The sequence below is a fragment of the Mchenga conophoros genome, linkage group LG5 (assembly GCF_057382185.1).
Source record: "Mchenga conophoros isolate Kocher_MC1m ecotype Shallow Benthic linkage group LG5, M_conophoros_male_GT1.1, whole genome shotgun sequence".
Taxonomy (NCBI): Eukaryota; Metazoa; Chordata; class Actinopteri; order Cichliformes; family Cichlidae; genus Mchenga; species Mchenga conophoros.
The window spans coordinates 23,899,314-23,918,841 of record NC_140530.1 but is presented as its reverse complement, the minus strand read 5'-3'; the positions used below and the strand labels follow the sequence as shown (position 1 = coordinate 23,918,841).

At 40.8% G+C, this 19,528-nt stretch overlaps 1 protein-coding gene across 4 annotated transcripts in view; it reads right to left on the bottom strand.

The window, feature by feature from the left end:
- The window catches only part of kaznb (kazrin, periplakin interacting protein b), a 133,113-nt gene that overhangs the window by 13,733 nt on the left and 99,852 nt on the right, over window positions 1–19,528 (bottom strand). For 3 of the 4 annotated variants that reach the window (XM_085274377.1, XM_085274378.1, XM_085274379.1), the window contains 2 exons: window positions 2,589–2,780; window positions 367–503 (listed from right to left, as the gene is read on the bottom strand). In XM_085274377.1, coding sequence (XP_085130503.1) covers window positions 367–503; window positions 2,589–2,780 — 329 coding nt within the window. Of the gene's footprint in view, window positions 1–366; window positions 504–2,588; window positions 2,781–16,887; window positions 17,220–19,528 lie in introns of those variants that run through there. The other variant, XM_085274380.1, reaches the window with a different exon arrangement.

Here is a 19,528-nt window from a genome sequence, read left to right as displayed (position 1 = left end):
TAGCATGCCTCCACCAGTGTGTGAATGCGAGAGTGAATGAATAGTGGCATTGTAAAGCGCTATATAAATCCAATCCATTATTATTATTAAAAATCTCTGTACAGCTGGACAAATGAAAAACCGCCCTTTTCACTAGTTTTAAATATAAAATAGATTTAAGTGAAGTGCTATCAGACTGGTTAAACTTTTTAGAGTTGAAAAACTTCTTGTTTTTATTTTGGTAGAAAACAAAATGTAAGGTAGCCATAATTCAAAATACCTCTACGTGTGGGTTGGATTATTATTATTATTTTTTAAAAATATATACTGACAATTGGGATAGGAATGCAGGCACACAGAGACAGAGACAAAACTTGACAGCGTTACCTTTCGATGCTGGTCGTAGTTGCGTATGAACTCTCGCAGCTGCTCCTCTCTGCTCTCCAGTGTTGTGTACAGCTGCTGCATCTGATTCGCCAAGTCTGCTTTCTCCACCTTCAGCCGCTTACGGTCAGCTTTCATAGCTTCAAAACACAAGCAAACACATTGAGACACTGAGCAGCACATATGTGTCCATCAACAACAGAAAACTGGACAGTAGACAAACAGTAGACAAAGACAAAGCTTTGTAATTACACCACAGAGCCACTAGGTGACACTGTGTCTTCTGTTAATGAGTTACTTTTTCCCTTTACTTTCAGAAGACGGGGCCGGAGAAAATGATGTAATCATCCCCGAGTCATTCGGTTTCAGGTGGCATGTGGAGTCTTTGTGGACTCATCCTGAAAACAGCGTGATTGGATCTGATTCCTTTCAACTTCATTCACTTTCAGCTCAACAGCAGCGATGCAACTGTGGGTCTTTTGTGCAGGTGGAAACAATGCTAACGCTCTCATGAGAGCCCGGGTTCACCAGGTAGGCAAAACTGGAAAAGTGGTACCTGCACTTTCCATAACTGCACATGTCATTCAGGGTGCATTCCTCCTGTCAGCGTTCAGCGTCCTCGCATTTATCACACAGCATTTAAACCTGTTTTGCCGCAGTTACATGACGGTTTACAAGCCTGCAGTTTACCACTATGAGCTGTTGAAAGGACCGCGCAAAGGTAGAACATTAAACTAAAAACAACTGCCTGAGTTTCAAGCAGGACTGGCTTTGCTTTTTGTAAAAAGATGTAAACATGGTGGTGTTGCATAATAATAAAAACAGAACACCCCTAACACATCAGTGTCCGAGCGAAGCTCTTCGCTCATGATCGATGGACGTTAATTAAAATGAGGTGAACCTGGAGTTGACTTGGCTGCTCATCAGCTCGGGATGACTAATGTTTCAACTTAGCCACATAAAGACAGAGATTACCTGCTCATTTTAATTTATGCCCCAGAAGAATCACTGGAATTTTACTATTATGGTAATTGGTCTGCTGTTACTTGTGAATGATTTTGATGAATGTGAAAAATGCTGTTGAGTTAATGATTTACACCCACTGCTTTGATCAATGAATCATTCTTATTTGCTTGAAATAGATGAATCAACATATGTTGCTCTAGTAAAGAGAAGCTAATCCCAAAAAGTAATTTTGATAGTTAATGCACACACACACACACACACACACACACACACTGAGAGCCAAAATTATAGTAAACAAATGCAAAAATGGAAAACACCCAGCTATGTGGCATGCTTGTTCTTAAGAGTCGGTAAAGAACATGATAACTCTTAATGTATAGAGTTGAATATAAAACCACGGACAGTAAGAGATATACTGTCTAGATATAAAACATTTAAGTGAGCCGTTTATACAAAGAAAACCTGGTAGATGCAGAAGTATAAATGGATAAATAGTTATTTTATAGATTTTCATACAAACTGTGTTTTTTCCTCAAAGCTGTGAAACAGAAAGTAAACACAGTCATTTCTAACGTTTTATGTCTCAGCAGAGGCAGATAAAAACATTTCCAAACAATCTCAAGTCCATCATTTCTACAGAGAGAAAGATTATTCACATGTGGAAAACATTCAAGGCAATCTTCCAACAAGTGGACATCCCACGCAAATGCCCCCACCCCTCCCTGAAAAAGATTGTGAATTTCAGATTGTGAAACGCTCAGAGAAACTTCAAAAAGGCCAAAAGCTTCATATCAGCCTCCCCAGGCCTCAGTTAGCAAGTTAAATATTAAAGTTCATGGCACTAAGACACATTAAGACAAACCACAAGACTTCTGGAACAATTTTCTTTGGACAGATGAACCTATTGGACCATGCACACACCACTGTATATGCTGCCTGGAAACATTTAATTGAACCAATTACTGTGAGAAAGCACAACGCAGAAGACGTTTTTGTACGAATACAAAAAAATGACTTTGTAGATCATTTTGATGTCCCAAGGTTTGTCATGTAATGGAAAAAAAATAATTTATACTATCTGCTTTTGTTTGGTAAGACAAAGTGGATTTCATTTAATTACAAGATATTCTGGCTTGACATAACATCCCCATGAAAGCTTGGACAGCTGTATTTGCTGTACATTTGAAGTAGGTAGGTGCTGGAAACACGGGGGTTCTGGTAGATTAGGCAAGACGACAAGATGTCTGTTTGCTTCTGACCTTGTAAGGCCTCCTTGGCACGGTCCAGCTCCTGCTCCTTGTCACCCAGCTGCACACGGAGCTCAGTGGCAGAAAGCAGATTGGCAGAGCAGCCGCCCTGGGTCTCCTCCAGGTCTTTAGTCAACATGTCCTTCATTTGCCTCAGCAGGTGGACCTCCTCTTGGAGCTGGACCACCTCTTCACGGAGCAACACTGAAGGAGAGAAAGAGTTTGCAAATTTAGATTATGTGTAGAATAAATATGGAGGGTAAGTGTGCAGAAAAAAAATGAGAAAGGAGGATGGAAATAAAAGAGTAAACTACAGGGATGTCCAAAAGGGGCAAAATATGCAACAGGAAATGGAAAAATATGAACTAATAACAAAAGTGATAAAATTCTTCAATACATCAAACCACAAAAGTTATAGCTTCCCTTCAGATGTTGCCAGAGGTGTTGCAGAAATGTAGTTACATGCTGAGTGACAGACTCAGGCCTGGCACTGGTGATGGTAGTACGCAAGAGACAGCAGCCTGATAAGACTTAATAAAATATAAGCGGCACACACTCGGGCTGTGCTCCTCTGTGCCGTATTTTCCCTCAGCTGTGCAATGCCTCATATCCCTCAGGGGAAACAGGCAAGCAAACATGAGCAGGGAACTAAGGCGAGGACAAACTGAAGAGCGAACGCAGTGGCACAAGCTGGTGGACACATTTGTAAAGCCAGAGGACAGAAACAATGAAAAAGTCCATTGAAGGAAACCCGTACTAGCAAAAGTGTCACGATGATTTATACTGCGCACATAAAGGGTAGAAGGTCTGTTCCAGAAGAACGCAAGAACAAAGACAGATGAAATACGCAGTCAGCCAAAACATTTCAGCATAGAATAAAACCTGCAAACGCAATGATAGATTTGTAATTTCCCCAAAAAATAACTCAATACCATAGAGCGCTGCATAAAGAAAAAAAAAGCTATTTGGATCTTATAAGGGATGATGAGTTAATAAATCACGAGTTAAATAAGCAGAAAATTAGTCAAAAAACTGTTTGATTAACAATTTTTCTTGTTAAAAAAAGTGATTTATCACCTTAGCAGATATGCTCGAAAGCATAAGTAACTTTTGACATTTTTCAGACAAAACAAGTTTTGAGGTCCAGGAAAATACGTTGGGTGACTTCTGTTGGGAATCCGACAGACAAAAAATTAATTAACAAATCAGTGAGAAATTGTTAGTTTTAAACAATTTTAAAAAAGGATAAATGTGTGAGTGTGCATTTGTGTATGTGTGAATTACAGGCATTAGAGTTTTACTTTCTGTTGCATGAATAAGAATCTGCAATCAAGCTAGCGTCACTCAAGGCTCTGATGTTAACTTCAAAAAAAAGCTAAATGTCTGATAGATGGCTGTGTCAAAAGAACAACAGCAAACGCACACACGCACGAAAACATCATGGGCCTTGGGAACAGGAATTCAGAGGTAACCCCAATTTAACCCCGTGTTAAACTGAGAGCACATACACTGGAAAAACGGTGATGATCCAGAATGCATGACTGGAAAAAAACAAACAAACCATGGAAACGATCCAGCAGCTACAGAGTTGTTTCAGCCTGGATCAATAAGCTCAACTAACCATCGAGGGATGTCGTTCGTACAGCAATATTTCAAGTAAAGAAGTGGAGTGCTCCCTAATTTTTAAGGCAATGCCTTCAAAACTTTGTATAAAACTATAGAGAGAGCCGACGTCAACGTGAGGAAGCCTGCATCAGAGGAAAAAAGAGAAGGTCTTAGCAGGCCTGCAGCCAGACGTTGTGGGGCTGCAGCAGCTCCGATAAGAGAGGAGGGGACAGTCCATCGGTCTCTGTCAGCGCGGGAGTCTGGAAGCACAGCGGGCAGCTCTGTGCTGCATGTGACAAAAAGAGTTTGTTTCCCAGAGAGAGCAATCTCTCATGGCCTTCTTGCAGCTTAAATCCATTTATTCATCTGTTTACCTGCAGGCTCTCCTATTTTTGTCACGGGAGCCCGGCAGCTGCTTTTGATGACACTGGACAGAATTGGACATTATTTCTGAGGACGCTTTATATTTGTTTCACTGCGATGTGGATGCTGATCGACTCTTGTCATTAGCTGTCAGTTTGGAAATGGCTGCATTTTAGTTGCCAAGTATTAGCATCATTACACGCTTGTGTTATATCCATTAAGCTGTACCTCAATAACAAAGTGTGAGCATTTTGTCCTAAGGGTATCTACGGTGGATTTAGTGAGAAATGTGTTTAACTTACAAAGAATCAATAACACATTTCTCCCAAATCCAATTTTGCATTCATTTTCAGCATCATCCTCTTTCACAATTAAATACACCGGCTCACACAGCAGACACAGGCTAAAATACACAGAAATGGACCTGCAGGAAGTTTTTTTCTTTTAAACAACTCAAATTGTGGTAAAACTTGAGGAAAAATAAAAGTTAAGACTTCTTCTGCAGATGTATGTGATCGTTTCACATCTCAAAAAGAGTGAAAGGACATAAAGAAAAGGGTGCCGACAGAGGCGAGCCATCCATTGCCTGTACCTACAGATAATTCACCTCCATATACACTGTTTTATGCAATCTAAAAAAGCAATTTAAACTGACAGGAGTCATATAAGCCACACAAAGCAGTATGCTCTCTGAGCTTTGAGTGGTTGTGCAGAGAGCTTGGCAAAGCTATTAGTGTCCTCCCACATAAGAAGAGAACCCACTCTCTTCCTACTCAGCAGCGTCCCATTCAATGAACTTCTCATCCAAGCCTCCCATTAGTTTGTCCATCAAAGCCAGTCAGTAGCAGGTCAATCTCTGTCCCTTTTCCTTGCATAGCAGAGCTATTAAAACCCAGCACGCACACGCACACACAGCTGAGGAGAGCACATATAGTAGCTGTAGGCTTATGATGAGGTGTTAGAGAAAGCAGAGGCACCGGGAAGGTTAAGTGGGTGTTGGAAATGTGTTGATTGGTGGTCAAAGACCTGAACTAGTCTCCTGTGAACCATATGCAGGATTAAAGTGGCCTCATTTGTATACATGACTGATCAAAGATGCTTAACGTGCACTACGGTGGAATATTAAACTTGGATGAGAAAGTCCATTTAAAGCTAATGCTCTTGTTGCATTTTAAAAGCAGTTTGTGTCTCACTATGCACGAAAAATGTCCCGGTTAATAGAAGGAGGCCACAAACCGAATAGAAAACAAAAAAATGGTAGAAGTAGTTCCAGAGAACTTTAAATGTGAGGCTTGTGGATTAACTAGAAATGGAAAATATTTCTCATGAGACATCTAAACACATTTTCCAGGACTCTTGGGGATAGATCTACTCTATTTTCAATTGGGCTTACGATTTTCCTTTTTGATAAAGCATATAGTTAGGGCTGAATCAGATTACCCTGAATCCTCCTTTAGTTACGCTGCAATAAGCCTGGGCTGCTGGGGGCTTCCCATGAGTGTTTCTTCTTCACTCACTATGTGTTTATACACCACTCTGCAGTTAAACATTAGTTATTATTAACCTCGGACTCTCTTCCACAGTGTATATTTTATCCTGTCTTCCTCCCATCACACCGGACAGGTCACAGCAGATGACCGGCTTTCCCTGGGCCTGGTTCTGCTGGAGGTTTCTTCCTGTTAGGGGGATTTTTTCCTTCCCACTGTCGCCAAGTTTTTTCCCAGCAGGAATGGATTCATTTTTGGGGGACTTTCTCTATTATTATAGCATAGATGTTACAATGTTATGATATGTTACATGTTACAACACAAATCTCTTTGAGGCAACTGTTGCTGTGGTTTGGTGCTGTATAAATAAAATTGAATTGAACAGATCACATGATAGGGTGGGGCTAGGATTCACAATGGTTCACAATCAACCATGGCTGATTGTGACCCACACCTTTTTTCACACAGAGTGGGTGTGATTAGGCAGAGGATCAATAGGGGGTCCATGACCCTCTTGGGGACAGTCCCATAGAGCTTAAAGTCTGGGACTCTCCACCAGTTGCTCTTAGAACTCAAGAAGTTTCTTGGATGAGAGGTGAAACGTCTTCAGGGACTACAGACACCTTCTTTCCAAGCTCTTTAGGCTACAATGACCTGGATGCCTGAGAACCTTCACAGATGAATTGAACAGATATCTCAAACTTGCAACAGTCCTTGCAGCTAACTGCTAGCATGGTAACATTTCTGTAATTTGGGTGTACTTGTACCTTTTAACAAAGCACTTTTGTTCCACAAGATATCATAAAGAGCAGCCTCTCCAGCAGCATGGAATATTTTTAATAAGCAAAACCATTAGAATGACATTTGACAGTCGAGCAGGGCGTCAAAAATCTCTGCAGTGACAGCAGCTAACCATTCTGCTATGATGTGCATGGTTGTCATTTTTCCACCTTGGTCTTCCTGCCAATTCAGATTTGTGTAATTTAAAAGTACAGTATACAAGACAAACCCAGAGGCAGTGGTGCTGGCTGTTCTCCTCTAATCTCTCCGGTACAGTAAGTGAAAACAGCTGAGCTGGATAACGAGGGCACACGGAGCTTTCTAAGATCCACACATGCTGTAATACCCCACACCTCTCTCTTAAATACCTGATGAACCTTCATTAAGGAGCGTAGGTGGGTTTTCTGAGATTTTCACTTTAGGCTCTAAGAGATCACCTTTTCTTGTATAAAAAAAAAAATGTAACAAACAAATTTATGTGACAGCTTCATGGCAGAAAAATCAAGAGGAGGCCGTTCAGTCTGGTTGAACAGCTTTAGCTTCCATGGAACGAACATGTTGGCAAGACACTTGTTAAAAATATGAAGGAAGTTATTCCTGCAGACAAAGAAGATCCGGCCAAAACTTTCAAATCATTTTTCTGCATGAGCTCTTATTAAGCTACAAGTGCAGCACCACACAAAGTGCAAACCACAGCTTTGGCTTCTTTTAGAAGATTAGTATTGAATTAGAATAGAATAGCTTCTTATTGTCACCGTTACAAGAACAATGAAAGGCAGTTTGGTATTTCTCCATGTGTGTGAAGTACACAATAGCGTAAGTATTTACACAATAACTGACAAATTTACACAAGAAAGATATGTACAAGTTATACATACACCTGCAAACATACACGCACATACATACACATATGAATATATACACATATGCATCCGTACATACATACACACACACATATTTTCACATACACGCTTACATCTATATACTTACACATACATGCCATCTAACTAGCAGGTGCATTGAGAGGTGCAGTGTGATCAGTGATATTGCACATTGAGGGGGGGGGGGGGGGGTGCTGTTGGAACTATACTAAATAAGGTTATAATAAATACAGTTTAAAGAGGTAGGGGTGTTGGTTGCATTGAAGTATAAACAGAAATATGATTTATGCAGTGCAGTTATCCTTCAATCAGGGTGGAGGTAGGGCATGTTTGATAACCTGTGGGTAAAAACTTCTGTTGCGTCTGTTTGTCTTTGACCTGATGGACCTGTAACGTTTACCAGAGGGAAGTGTCCAGGGTGTGGGGGGTTTTTGATGATGGTGCTGGCTTTCTGCTGAAGTCTGCCAGTATAGATGTTTCTGAGGGGGGTTAGTGAAGTACCGATTGCCCGCTCTGCTGCCCTCACCACCTGCTGCAGTTTCCTCTTGTCCTCCGCGGTGCAGCAGTTGAACCAGAGTATGCAGCAGTAGGTCAGAAGGCTCTCGAAGGTGGAGCGGTAGAAGTTTACTAGCAGTCTTTGGGGTAATTGGGCCTGACGTAGTTTCCTGAGGAAGTACAGCCTTTGTTGTGCTTTCCCTTCCTGGTGGGAGATGTTAAAGTAAGGTCGGCCAAGATGTGGACTCCGAAAAATTTAAAGCTTTCTACCCTTTCTCCCTCCTCCCCATCAATGTAGAGGGTAGAGTGCTCAGATCGCTTTGTTCTTCTGAAGTCGATTACCATCTCCTTGGTCTTGGATGTGTTCAGATGCAGGTTGTTGTCATCAGACCATCGCTTCAGATGCTGAACCTCCTCTCTGTAGGCTGAATCATCGTTGTTGTCCATCAGTCCTATGACGGTGGTGTCATCAGCAAATTTTACAATGGTGTTACTGGTGTGGATTGGTGAACAGTCATGGGTGAAAAGTGAGTATAAGAGGGGACTAAGGACACACCCCTGTGGGACACCCACATTCAGAATGAGGGTGGAGGAGGTGTGCTCTCCCATTCTGACGTTCTGGGGTCTGTTGCTCAGGAAGTCCAATATCCAGCTGCACAGTGAGCTGCTGAGTCCTAAGTTGCTTAGTTTATTAACCAGTTTGTGGGGTTGAACTGTATTGAAGGCAGAGCTGGAGTCCACAAACAGCATTCTAACATAGGTGTTACGACTGTCCAGGTGTGTGAGGGCTGTGTGAAGAGCTGTTATTATTATTACGTCCTCTGTCGATATATCACAGTGTGTCAACATGTTTAAGCAGAGCGTATTACAGGGAGAAAAACTGCAGCTTTTTTTCAATAATCAGAAAAACTGTAGAGCTTCAAGGCATTTTGTTTACTTCTGAAGATCATGCACTGTCTTTTTCCACTCAGTTGAGTCCCTTACTGTTGATGCACAGCTATAATATGATATCTGTAATGCAGCAAATGTGCAGGGAATTGGAGCTGAATGATGGAAACTGTAATGGCTTTCCAGAGAAAGCACTGAGAGATGTTCTGGTGTCGCATTGGAGGGGGCCTGGCTAATATATTGGGACATCAAAGCAGCCCCATTCAATGGCACATTTCTCAAAAGAAAAAGAAAAAAGAAGAAAAAAATTGACCATGCAGCGAATAATAAAGCAAGAAAACATATATCAAAGCTTTCTTTAAACCAAATTTTAAGCAATATGACAAGTGTTTACTGGGGATAAAAACACCTCACTGTAACAAAAAGCTATGTTGTCAGTGGCTGATATGAGCAGAGCTGTTTTAAACAACCACCAAAGTCTTTAAAACACTCCATAAAAGCCTCCTAATAAGCTCTTCTTTCCTAAGCTCTGCTTGTTGATAAACGTTACCTAGAATGAACTAATAGAAACATCAAAAACTTGTTTTCAAGACAGCAGTTGCTCAGAGGCTTTATGCAAAAAGAAAAACATTACATAAGTGTGTAGCTGCATTGCAGGTGATTGTGTTGACTCAAACAGAGTCCCTGAAGAAAGTGAACTAAAATGATTTCTTATGATTATTAATAATATAATTATAAAATGCGATGTAAACAGGAGTAAAAGACAAAAAAGACATAAGCACAAAGCAAAAACTCTGAAGGTAAATTTAAGCAGAAAAGCTCATTATTAGAGCCAAACAAAGCAAAGTAAATGAAAGAAACCACAAATTGTAACCTTTACATTTAAGCCTCAACTTCAGAAGAGCTAGAAGGGCTTAACCTGTGGATCTAAGCCTCTGACCTGGTTCACGGTGGAACACCTCACATCTAATAAGGTTAATTGGCAGCAGCTCAGTCACATAACTGGGTATAAATAGACCATTTGAAACAACCTGGAAAGACTGCATGAGCAAGTTTATAGTTTCAGAATAACATTTCTTCATGTAAAGTTGCAAAGATTTTGCAGTGCTATGTACTGCAAATGCTACGTCTGTGCATTTACGTAGCACAGATCTAACATACATGTCTTTGGACTGTAGGAGAAGGACGGAGCAACTGAAAGAAAACCCACACGCCCCGTGGATAACATGCAAACTCCACACACTAAGGGTCCAGCCGGGGTTTGAATCAGGAACCTTCTTCCTTTGTGGTGACAGCACTAACCACTGCACCAATGTGTAAAATGTTTAAAAGGGACAAGGCCAAAAGCCTACATTGAATGTCTGTGATCTTCTGATCCGTTCTAGATTGTTTGACGTCGGTGATGATATGGAGGTGCTGAACGCTATACACATATCTTTATCTATTCATCATTATGCTACCAATCCAACAATGTTTTTTTTTTTCTAAAGGAAGGCTTCTACCATGGTCTTGCTGAAATAAGTAAACTATATTCTGCCCATATTACAGCAGCCAGACTCCTTAACAAAAGGGTCTGGATGCTGAACTGCCCTCGTTGCAGCAGGGAGCTGTAAAATGACAAAAGAGGCCAATGGGGCTGCTGAAATCCCACATCTAGAATGGACAGGACAACATTGCAGTCTCTAAACTATAAAAATCGCTCAGTTCCTCTGAACTATAAATAGCATTGTTAAAGGAAGAATTTATGCAGTAAAGTAGCAATCGTCCAAGCAATCGTCCAAGCTTTTCCTGTATCATGTTATCAGCATCAAATTTAGGGGTTTCAATATTTAGTATTATTTTCAATGAAAGGCTTGAATTATTTGCACAGCAATGCCTCCTGTTTTAATTTATATTTATAGTGTCCTGAGTTTCTGAAAATGGTTGCACTTAGTGTGTGCAATTGAGCTTAAAGGTGGCTATTTCTATAGTAAATTATGAGAACAGGCGCACATGCCTGCTGAGCTCTGGCCTTCACTATTTATGGTATGAAGCTCGGGCAAGACTGACATGAGAGAAGACAACAGTGTGATTCAGCTCATACAAGTAACTGTGTAACCTTTAAAGGGAGGAAAAATACACCTTAAAAGCCATGCAAGGCATACAGTCAGTAACAAAACATTCATGTGACTTGCGTCACATTGCAAATAACTTTAGAGTTCTTCATCAGAGTGGTGATGCACAGATACACATGAGTATCTGAGTGACGTTACTAGTTTTCTTATGGTATCTCTGGCATCTGAAGAACCACTGGATGAAATCTTTACATACTTTTGTTTATGACTAATACTAGGTTGATTCCCATTAGCCTCAGCATATTTGGATAAACATAGGCGTGTTGGCCCCGTCAGTGCAAGTATGTCATCATGGTAGTGACAGATAAAAGGGGCCAAAGTGTGTGGTCTTGCAGCTGATTGCATAACTACAGATATATAAAATCAGGAAGTCAAGTTAAAAGAAAAAAAACTCCAAAACAACACCTTCCTGTCAATTCCTTTCTCCCATTCAAATAATTCCATCCATCCATAAGATGAGAGCCATGGTACTTCCTGGAGAGGTGGCCATGCTACTACAGGCCCTACACACAGAAACAGACAATCATTCGAGGCCAACATCTTCCTTCTGTGGAGAAAAGCTGGAGTATCTTCAGAGAACCCACACAGACGCAAGGAAAACATGCAAACGCCACAGAGAGAGGCCCCCAGGTGGCCCCCGGGTGGCCAGTGATTTGAATATAGGACCTTCTTTCTGTGAGACAACAGTGAAATCTACCATCACGCTGCCTCCTCCTTCCAATTCTGCATTGAACAAATGTCTGTTCAGATTAGTTTCTAGAAGTCTTCTGAGCTTTTTTACAACTTCAGACAGAAAAACCAAACCATGTGTTTACAGATTTATTAAATGACTGTAACCAATCAGTTCCAAACCCATGCCTGACACAAGAGAAAGAGAAACGACTGAGAGTGAGAAGCTTCATAAGTAAATACATTCATTCTTTCAGGGGCACCCTGCTGAGTCAAATTAAGGGGAGGTTGGGTGGGTGGATGGCATAGGTACGCTGCACCGATTAGTGGCTTTTGTAAAATCATCAGCAAAACTATATTTAGCATCTTTATTGTCAACTTGTACTATGGGCACAGCAGGAACCTGTGTGGAAATGGATTGGAGATTGTATAGAGAGTGTGGGCAGCATTAAATCAGATTTGATATGCTTAAGCTACAAATAGCAGTAAAAGCACTGATGAGCTTCAAACCAGGAGATCAAAAAGATGTAAGCAAACACCTTATTTCTAATGCCCTGACACCCGGAGACTCTGAGCACTGTGCTGTTGCATCCTAAAAAGTCTCTGCACGTATGGGTCAGGTCCATTCCCCTGTCAGGCTATTACACCTGGCTTGTCTATAATACATCTGCGCATAAATAATGCATGCTACTGACTCTTTAACCTACCTGACAAAAGTATTTACCATTTAATCGATAATTCAACACGGTTATAGATAACAAATCCAGCTAATACATCAAAAATTCAAATATAAACATACAAAATGGTTGTAGTTTTCTAAAATTTACTAACATAACATAAATTCAAATCATACATGATTCCAAACATTTTTTACAAATAAATAACTGCAAAGTGGGGTGTGCGGAATTATTCAGCCCTCTGAGTCAATACTTTCTAGAACCACCTTTTGCTAAAATTACAGCTGCCAGTCTTTTAGGGTTTGTCTCTACCAGCTTTGCACATCTAGAATATTCCAGCTGTTCACTTGAAAAGTTCGTTGTTGGGTGATTTATAGCTATGTTTATGATTGCTGTACTGATGAATGGTGAAATTTCACCCAGTGGGTTCGTTACATTTAGCCAATTCTGAGCACACACGTCGCTCCTGTACATCTCTGATTTATCCCATTGCTTCTGTCAGTGTTGATTCCAGTGAAGCACAGTGCTTGACAGAAGACGCTGCTTTGTCACCAACATAGAAAGTCTCACGAGTCAGAGATTGATTTCTTTTTATGGGTCCACAGATCTGGTTTCATTTCATGTCTCTTACCCAGGGTTTGCATTTCGTGGCGATTCTTCTAGTTAGGGACACAACGTGTTCCCTTAATCATTGACAAGGACACAAGTCTGCTCTCCTTTCCTAGATAGCACTCCTGACATTTAGTGCAGTCATAAACGGGTGTTTGGCCTTTATGATTTTTTTTTCTGCAAGCAAACCGCAGTTTCTTTCTCTAGCTGACAGATTTTTTCCTTTTTTTTGGTTATTATTTACCTGGATTCTCAAACCTTTACTCCCAGCATTCAGAGACAATTCAACCTCAATTTAATCTCTGACCTGTGCATGATCTAATACTGAAACAATGCACAGCTTCCCAAAATAAAATTTGGATTCTGAACGTGCAACTACTCTTAAACAACTGCAATTTGTGTGCCATTTACCCTTGTACCACAAAATGCTCAGTACAGCATTAAAAATGACCATACTAAACCAATCCTACTCAAATTAAATCTTAAACTTGGTACATTACTGTGCTGTAGAACCAGTATTTTATTTCAAGCCAAATGTGCAAAAACAAGGTCTGATGAATGAAAACAGTGTAAGTGTTAAGTTGCTTAGACTCTGGAATGAACATCTGTGCAAGTATACAGTATCTATCAGGAACAGTTCCTATTAATTAATTGCCTGGGGGGGAGGGGGTTACATTACAACTGAGGTCAGTGCAAGGATGCCAAGTGAAGATAGCTGTAATTGATTCACGTGTTTATAATGTGCAGATTAGGCACTCTGCCAAAGATGCTCCATTTGGAGGCTCCGAGAACTTGAAAGTAATTTAAATATTTTTAATATGGTCAAGAGATGCATCCGCCCTCGATGTCACTTGGAATTGGCATCCTTCCCTGTGCATTGGTTTTGTTTACATAAAGTGAATCATCCAGTGATTACTTAACCCTGCTGGCATGAAGGAACTGAAAAGGGCACTCCTTCAGTTTATGACAAAGGAATAAAACTGAAGTGACTGTACAGGGAATGTACTATTATCCAGCTTTCAGCTCAATCAATCAAAATGACCTCATCCCTCTAAAGCTAAACCATATATAACAATTTCCCCCTGTTCTAATGTGAGACACCGGAGAAGCCAATCAATCTGCTCAAGCTGTTTTCACTCAGATACATCTGCTTAGATATCAAGCACAAGCTCCTGTGGTAAAGCCACACAGGATTTAACAGATGCTACATAGTCAGGTTGCTATGATATTTCATACTGCATTTATTTTAAAGGCATAGTTTGACAGTTTGGGAAATACTCCTGTGTTCTTAACAAGAGAAGGATTAGAAGATCGATACCACGCTCATGTCAGTATTATAAATATGCAGCTCTGGAGAAAGGCCACAGGCCTGGAAGGAGAAAAATGGCTTGTCCAAGGAGAAGAAATGCTTTCAACTAGCACCTCTAAAAGGTCACCATTAGACACATCACATGTCTTTCCTTGTTTTTTTTTTAAATTGTGGTTTTATAGAAGGATTTTACAGTCAAGAAACAGTTTGGCAAACTAAAATTGTTTAATGAACTGAGGTGTTTACCATCAAATTGTAAAGTCACCATCATGCCACCATGTTAGTATCTGAAACAAAGCAACCAGAAGCCATCAAATACTTTGTCAACTCACTTAAGTCCCAATCATAAATGGACTTGTGCATATCAACAAACTATGAATCCTGAAGAAGAAAAGAAAATACTGAAAATGAGTCTGAGGTTGGGTTCATGATGTCAATCGCTGAAGAAGAAAATGGCGAACAACCCTCAGTTTGAATCTGCAGACAAGCCTTAACATCTGCTAGGAACAACAGGATCTAGTCCGTGCAGAACTGGAAATCCACGTGTTTTGATACACAGTGTCCCTCATGTCCTGGAGCATGCCTGAATAATCTCACAAACTGCAGGTGGCGCCTGCTGGGCTGCAGCTTATGTGTGTAACGTTAAAAGCCTTACTCAAGTTTAAATCATGTAAAACACTGCAAAAACTACCCGTTCTGTACTCGTTAACTGTTGCACTTGTTGAGATGCTGAAAGCAATAACGGCCTGTGATTAGCTCAGGGTAGTTACAGCTCACAGGGAGATCAAACAGAAACAGGATCGAAGAAATCAGAAAACAAAACAAACAAACTTGACTTTATATGTAAAGATGTGCCACACGCTGTGTGTAACGGCCTCGGTGAATAACTTCACAACAGCGCAGTGAGTGGGACGGCAACAGCAAAAGAACAATCTGTGCGTTGCAGTGCAGTCGGTCAAACTCATTGTCTTTCAAATTTCTGAGCGGTGACCTCAGGCTTCAGCAAACATGAGCTCCTGTACGAGTCATGCAACACACTGTGGGATGAAACTCCTCTCTATTGATTCATAAACAACCACAACAAGTCCATCTGAATGTGTAGACAGACACAGACACACACCCACAGCAGCATCAAAGAAACCTTTTCATGGCATCTAGGAAAAGATTCTCCATAGCAGAAGATCTTCTCATTTTCCATCAAACATAACGCATCTTAATTCTTCAGTTTTCTGGATAATACAGTGCGTCTGCTTCCTAAATGAATCCAAACACAACGGCCAACATAGCTCTTAGATTATAGGCCAGCTTCATTATGTCTGCTGAGCTACTAAACTCCTTTATACCGAACATGAATTTGATGAAACATCACAGTTCATGCACAATGTAAAAGATTAAAAGATCATCCATATAAACGTGTCATACAGTATGTAGGTCACTTTTACTTAAGTAAAATAAATAATCCTGGGATATGGAATAGATTTAAATTAATCAGCTTTTATAGTGGAGGGAAAAGGCATGTGGTTATGAGTATTAAAAAAATGAACCACAGTCAGATCAAAAAGTAAGACTTATAATAACACAGTATTGGGGAAAAACATCAGTTTTATAACAATGTGACTTCAGTAATTCTAACAGCATTTCATGGCATATAATTAATATATCAAAAATATTTGTAATATTTTGCCATGAGAACCACTTCAATATCACAGCTGGCAAGAAGAGAAGCTTGGTTCGATTACTTAATATTAGAGCAGGTGAAATCAGTCAATTGATTTATGATCTGATTGTCAAAACCTAACTGAGCTGATTAACTGTTTACTGTAACTTTTAATTTTAACGACTTAAAAAAACACATTTTTTCTGCACATTCAAATGTGTATTCTGCTACAGTGAATTCACTAGCTTTCTGTTTGTTCTAGAAAACAATTAGGATTAACCTAGCAAATATTATAATGATCGATCATGAATAAAGGGGCCAATTAATCGAGCATTAAAGCAATCCGAGGCGCAGTGGAGATGTCTTTTTTTTTTTTATAAACTAATGACATTGTTTTGAATAAATCTATAGTCTACCTGTCAAATAAATGTACAAAGTCCACGCTTTACATCGGGACAATAAGTAGGCGCCTAAGTTAAATCAGGCATGTACCAAATAAAAACGCCTGAGTCAATTGTAGCGTGTCCTACAGCAGCGCTTGTTACACTGCATCACAAATCATTTCAGTCTCAAACGTGAAATTTCAGAAATTAATCAGCTTTGTTGTAACTTTTATATTCCTATTATGTAATCAGTCCAGGCAAGCACACGCATTAGGACACGAACAGTAAACCCACTCACTCACCCTCTCTCTCCCTCTCACACACACGCACACACACACACGCACGCACGCACACACAGTCTTTTTTCACCGTCTATTTTCTATTGATCACTCACCGGCCTTCCCCTCCTCTTTCTCGGACCTCATGTCCTTCTCGGCACAGGCTATGCTCGGCTCCACTGTCAGCCTCGGTGTGAGCTCTCATAGCAGATTAAAAAAATAATAATTAAACGCACACCTATGCGTCCCGGCCAGTGCACACACAGACCATTCAAACCTCACATACAAACACACACACGCACACTGCGCTGCCGGTCCGGCCGCTCCCAGCTCTGCTTTCTGTGGCTCCACCCAAACAGGTTACCAGGAAGTCATCCCCTGAGAGAAACTCGCTACCTTTCCTGCCCCCTTTCGTACCAAACGAGCCTCTTTCTCTGTGTACCTGCGTAACGAGGTGTCCACGGGCAACTAGGACAACATTCACCCACGCCCACTACCGCTTTTCATCCCCCCCTCCTACCTTCCGCCTCCTACACACGTGTGGGAGGGTGGAGGGGGCGGGGAATACAAACTGCACCAAGGCCCTCAGGTAATGAGCCAGGTGAGTCAGTGGCGTTCTCACCCCACCTCCACCAGCTGAACGCAAGAGGATACACCCCTCTGTGAAAGCTATGCACTCTCTGTGGGCCTCTACATGAGTGTACAGTGCTCACTTCCTGGATGCGAATGTGTGTTTTGGCCATAGGAAGGAAAACAAATCCCCCTCCAAACACAGCCAATTAAACTTCAGTATAAAGCGCTTTAAAGAGGAGGAAAAAGGACCACAACAGTGGCGAATTACTTCAAACTAAACAGCCTTACCTCTTCACAGTGAGATTAGAACATTAGTATGAGCAATGCACCTTATCATTAACCCTCTGGGGATGGGGTTGGTCTTTGCCCAGTGCTGAGTAAGGACAGACTGTGCCACGTTAGATAGGAACTGGGATGTGTTTGAACAGATTAATAATAAATAAGGTGAAGGCTGGTCCAGTTTTCTTCTCGAGCCTCTTCAGGCTCAAAACCCAAAGGCAGGTACAGTGAGGTGATTTGAAGAAAAGAGACAGGACTGTACCTGAATTAATTCAGCCTAAAGGGCCCACTTAGATAGAAACCTTTCTTTTCTTTTCTTTTTTTAAGTTTATGAGCACCTGAGCAACATAACTAGCATACTAAAGTGTAAGCATAATATATTTGTGTGTGTAGGAGTGTTTGTATGTCACAGAAACTTCAGTTAAATCTCTTGCATGTAAAGATGTGACAGCAGTTCAGAGCAGCTGCGCCGTTTGTCCCAGCTGTCAGAGGTTGATGCTTAGCTTTTTAACTCCGTCCAAAGATCAAATGTGGTCTAACCAGATACTTGTCACATGAGGCAATGGATCTGTCAGTCACGCACTGACACTTCAAGGATTACTGCCAGGCTCATTTTCTCTGTCCGATCACAGCTCAGAGTAAAGATTGCAACAGTAACTCTTCATTGGCAGTTATTGTAAGACATCAAAAAGAAGGAGATTTATCTCGTTGTAGAGAAAGGCAGATGCTGCAAATGCTTTGGGTTTAGGGTATGGCCTGCATCATAAATCCTTGATTTAGTTTATTAGAACTTTTGAATGATTCAATCTAATAATAATGTAATTATATTCACTTAGATTAATATTTGAACCTTTCTATATCTGTTTTCTTTGTCTTTATTTAAATAGATACTTTTTTTCGTCAAATGTAGCACTTCATAAATCTAAAGTCATGGTGCAACTACACCAAATTTTATTCACAGTATTGCTTTTATTCTGACACCTCTTCAGTCTGAAATTTTCCACTCCTCTGTGCCCTTATTCTTCAGCTCAACTCCCTGTATCACTATGCCATTCATTTGCTTTGCTAACATTAAAGCAAGAAGAAATCCTAAAAGCCTTCTTTTTCTACCCTCCACTCTCCTCTGCTGTATTGCTCTCCCTTCTCTCAGCAGAGAACGGTTGACCTGTCAGTCTGCATTATCAGCACTGGGGAGTGCTGATAGAGAGTTAGGATGAAGTGGGATTAAAATATTAGCTTGCCTACAGAGAGTACAGGCTGTATAAAAAAAGGAGGAAAGGAAGAAAACTCAAAACAACAATAGGCAGTGGGAGAAGCAGGAGAATGAGTGGCCGAGGTCACTAGAGCCGGTGCTCATTGTCGATGGAAATGACATCAGACTTGTCGAACAGCAACCGAGCATGTTCTTCCAGCTTTGAGGCTTTAGACTTGGAAGAAAAGACCTGAATTACAATTACAGTGCAGACTTTCTGGTTTGAGAACAAGCGCGGACAATAGTAGTCATTAGAATGAGAAACACTAACGGACACAAGCAACAATGGACATACAATCAATTGACCTCATGATCGATACCTTTTGTGCCACGGATACACACTGGTCACTTTGACTGCTGCACTTCAGAAACTGACAGAGGCTATTATCCTGAGCTGCACACTGACAGCAGTGATTGGAGGAGGTAAGTGGCCACGCAGCCCTGCAATAACTGCATGCTGCATTGTAACTCTAGCGCAATAAACATCAATATAGTTCCATTCAGATTAAAGCGGTTTGCAGAGTGAAATGTTTTTCTCTGAAAATCAATCGAGTCTCCCAATTTGGTGTCAGCACTTCTGTGTCTTGCATTGGGAAACAAAACACGTTATTTAGCTGCGATAAATCAAAGGCTGTAATGGATGGTAAAGCCCT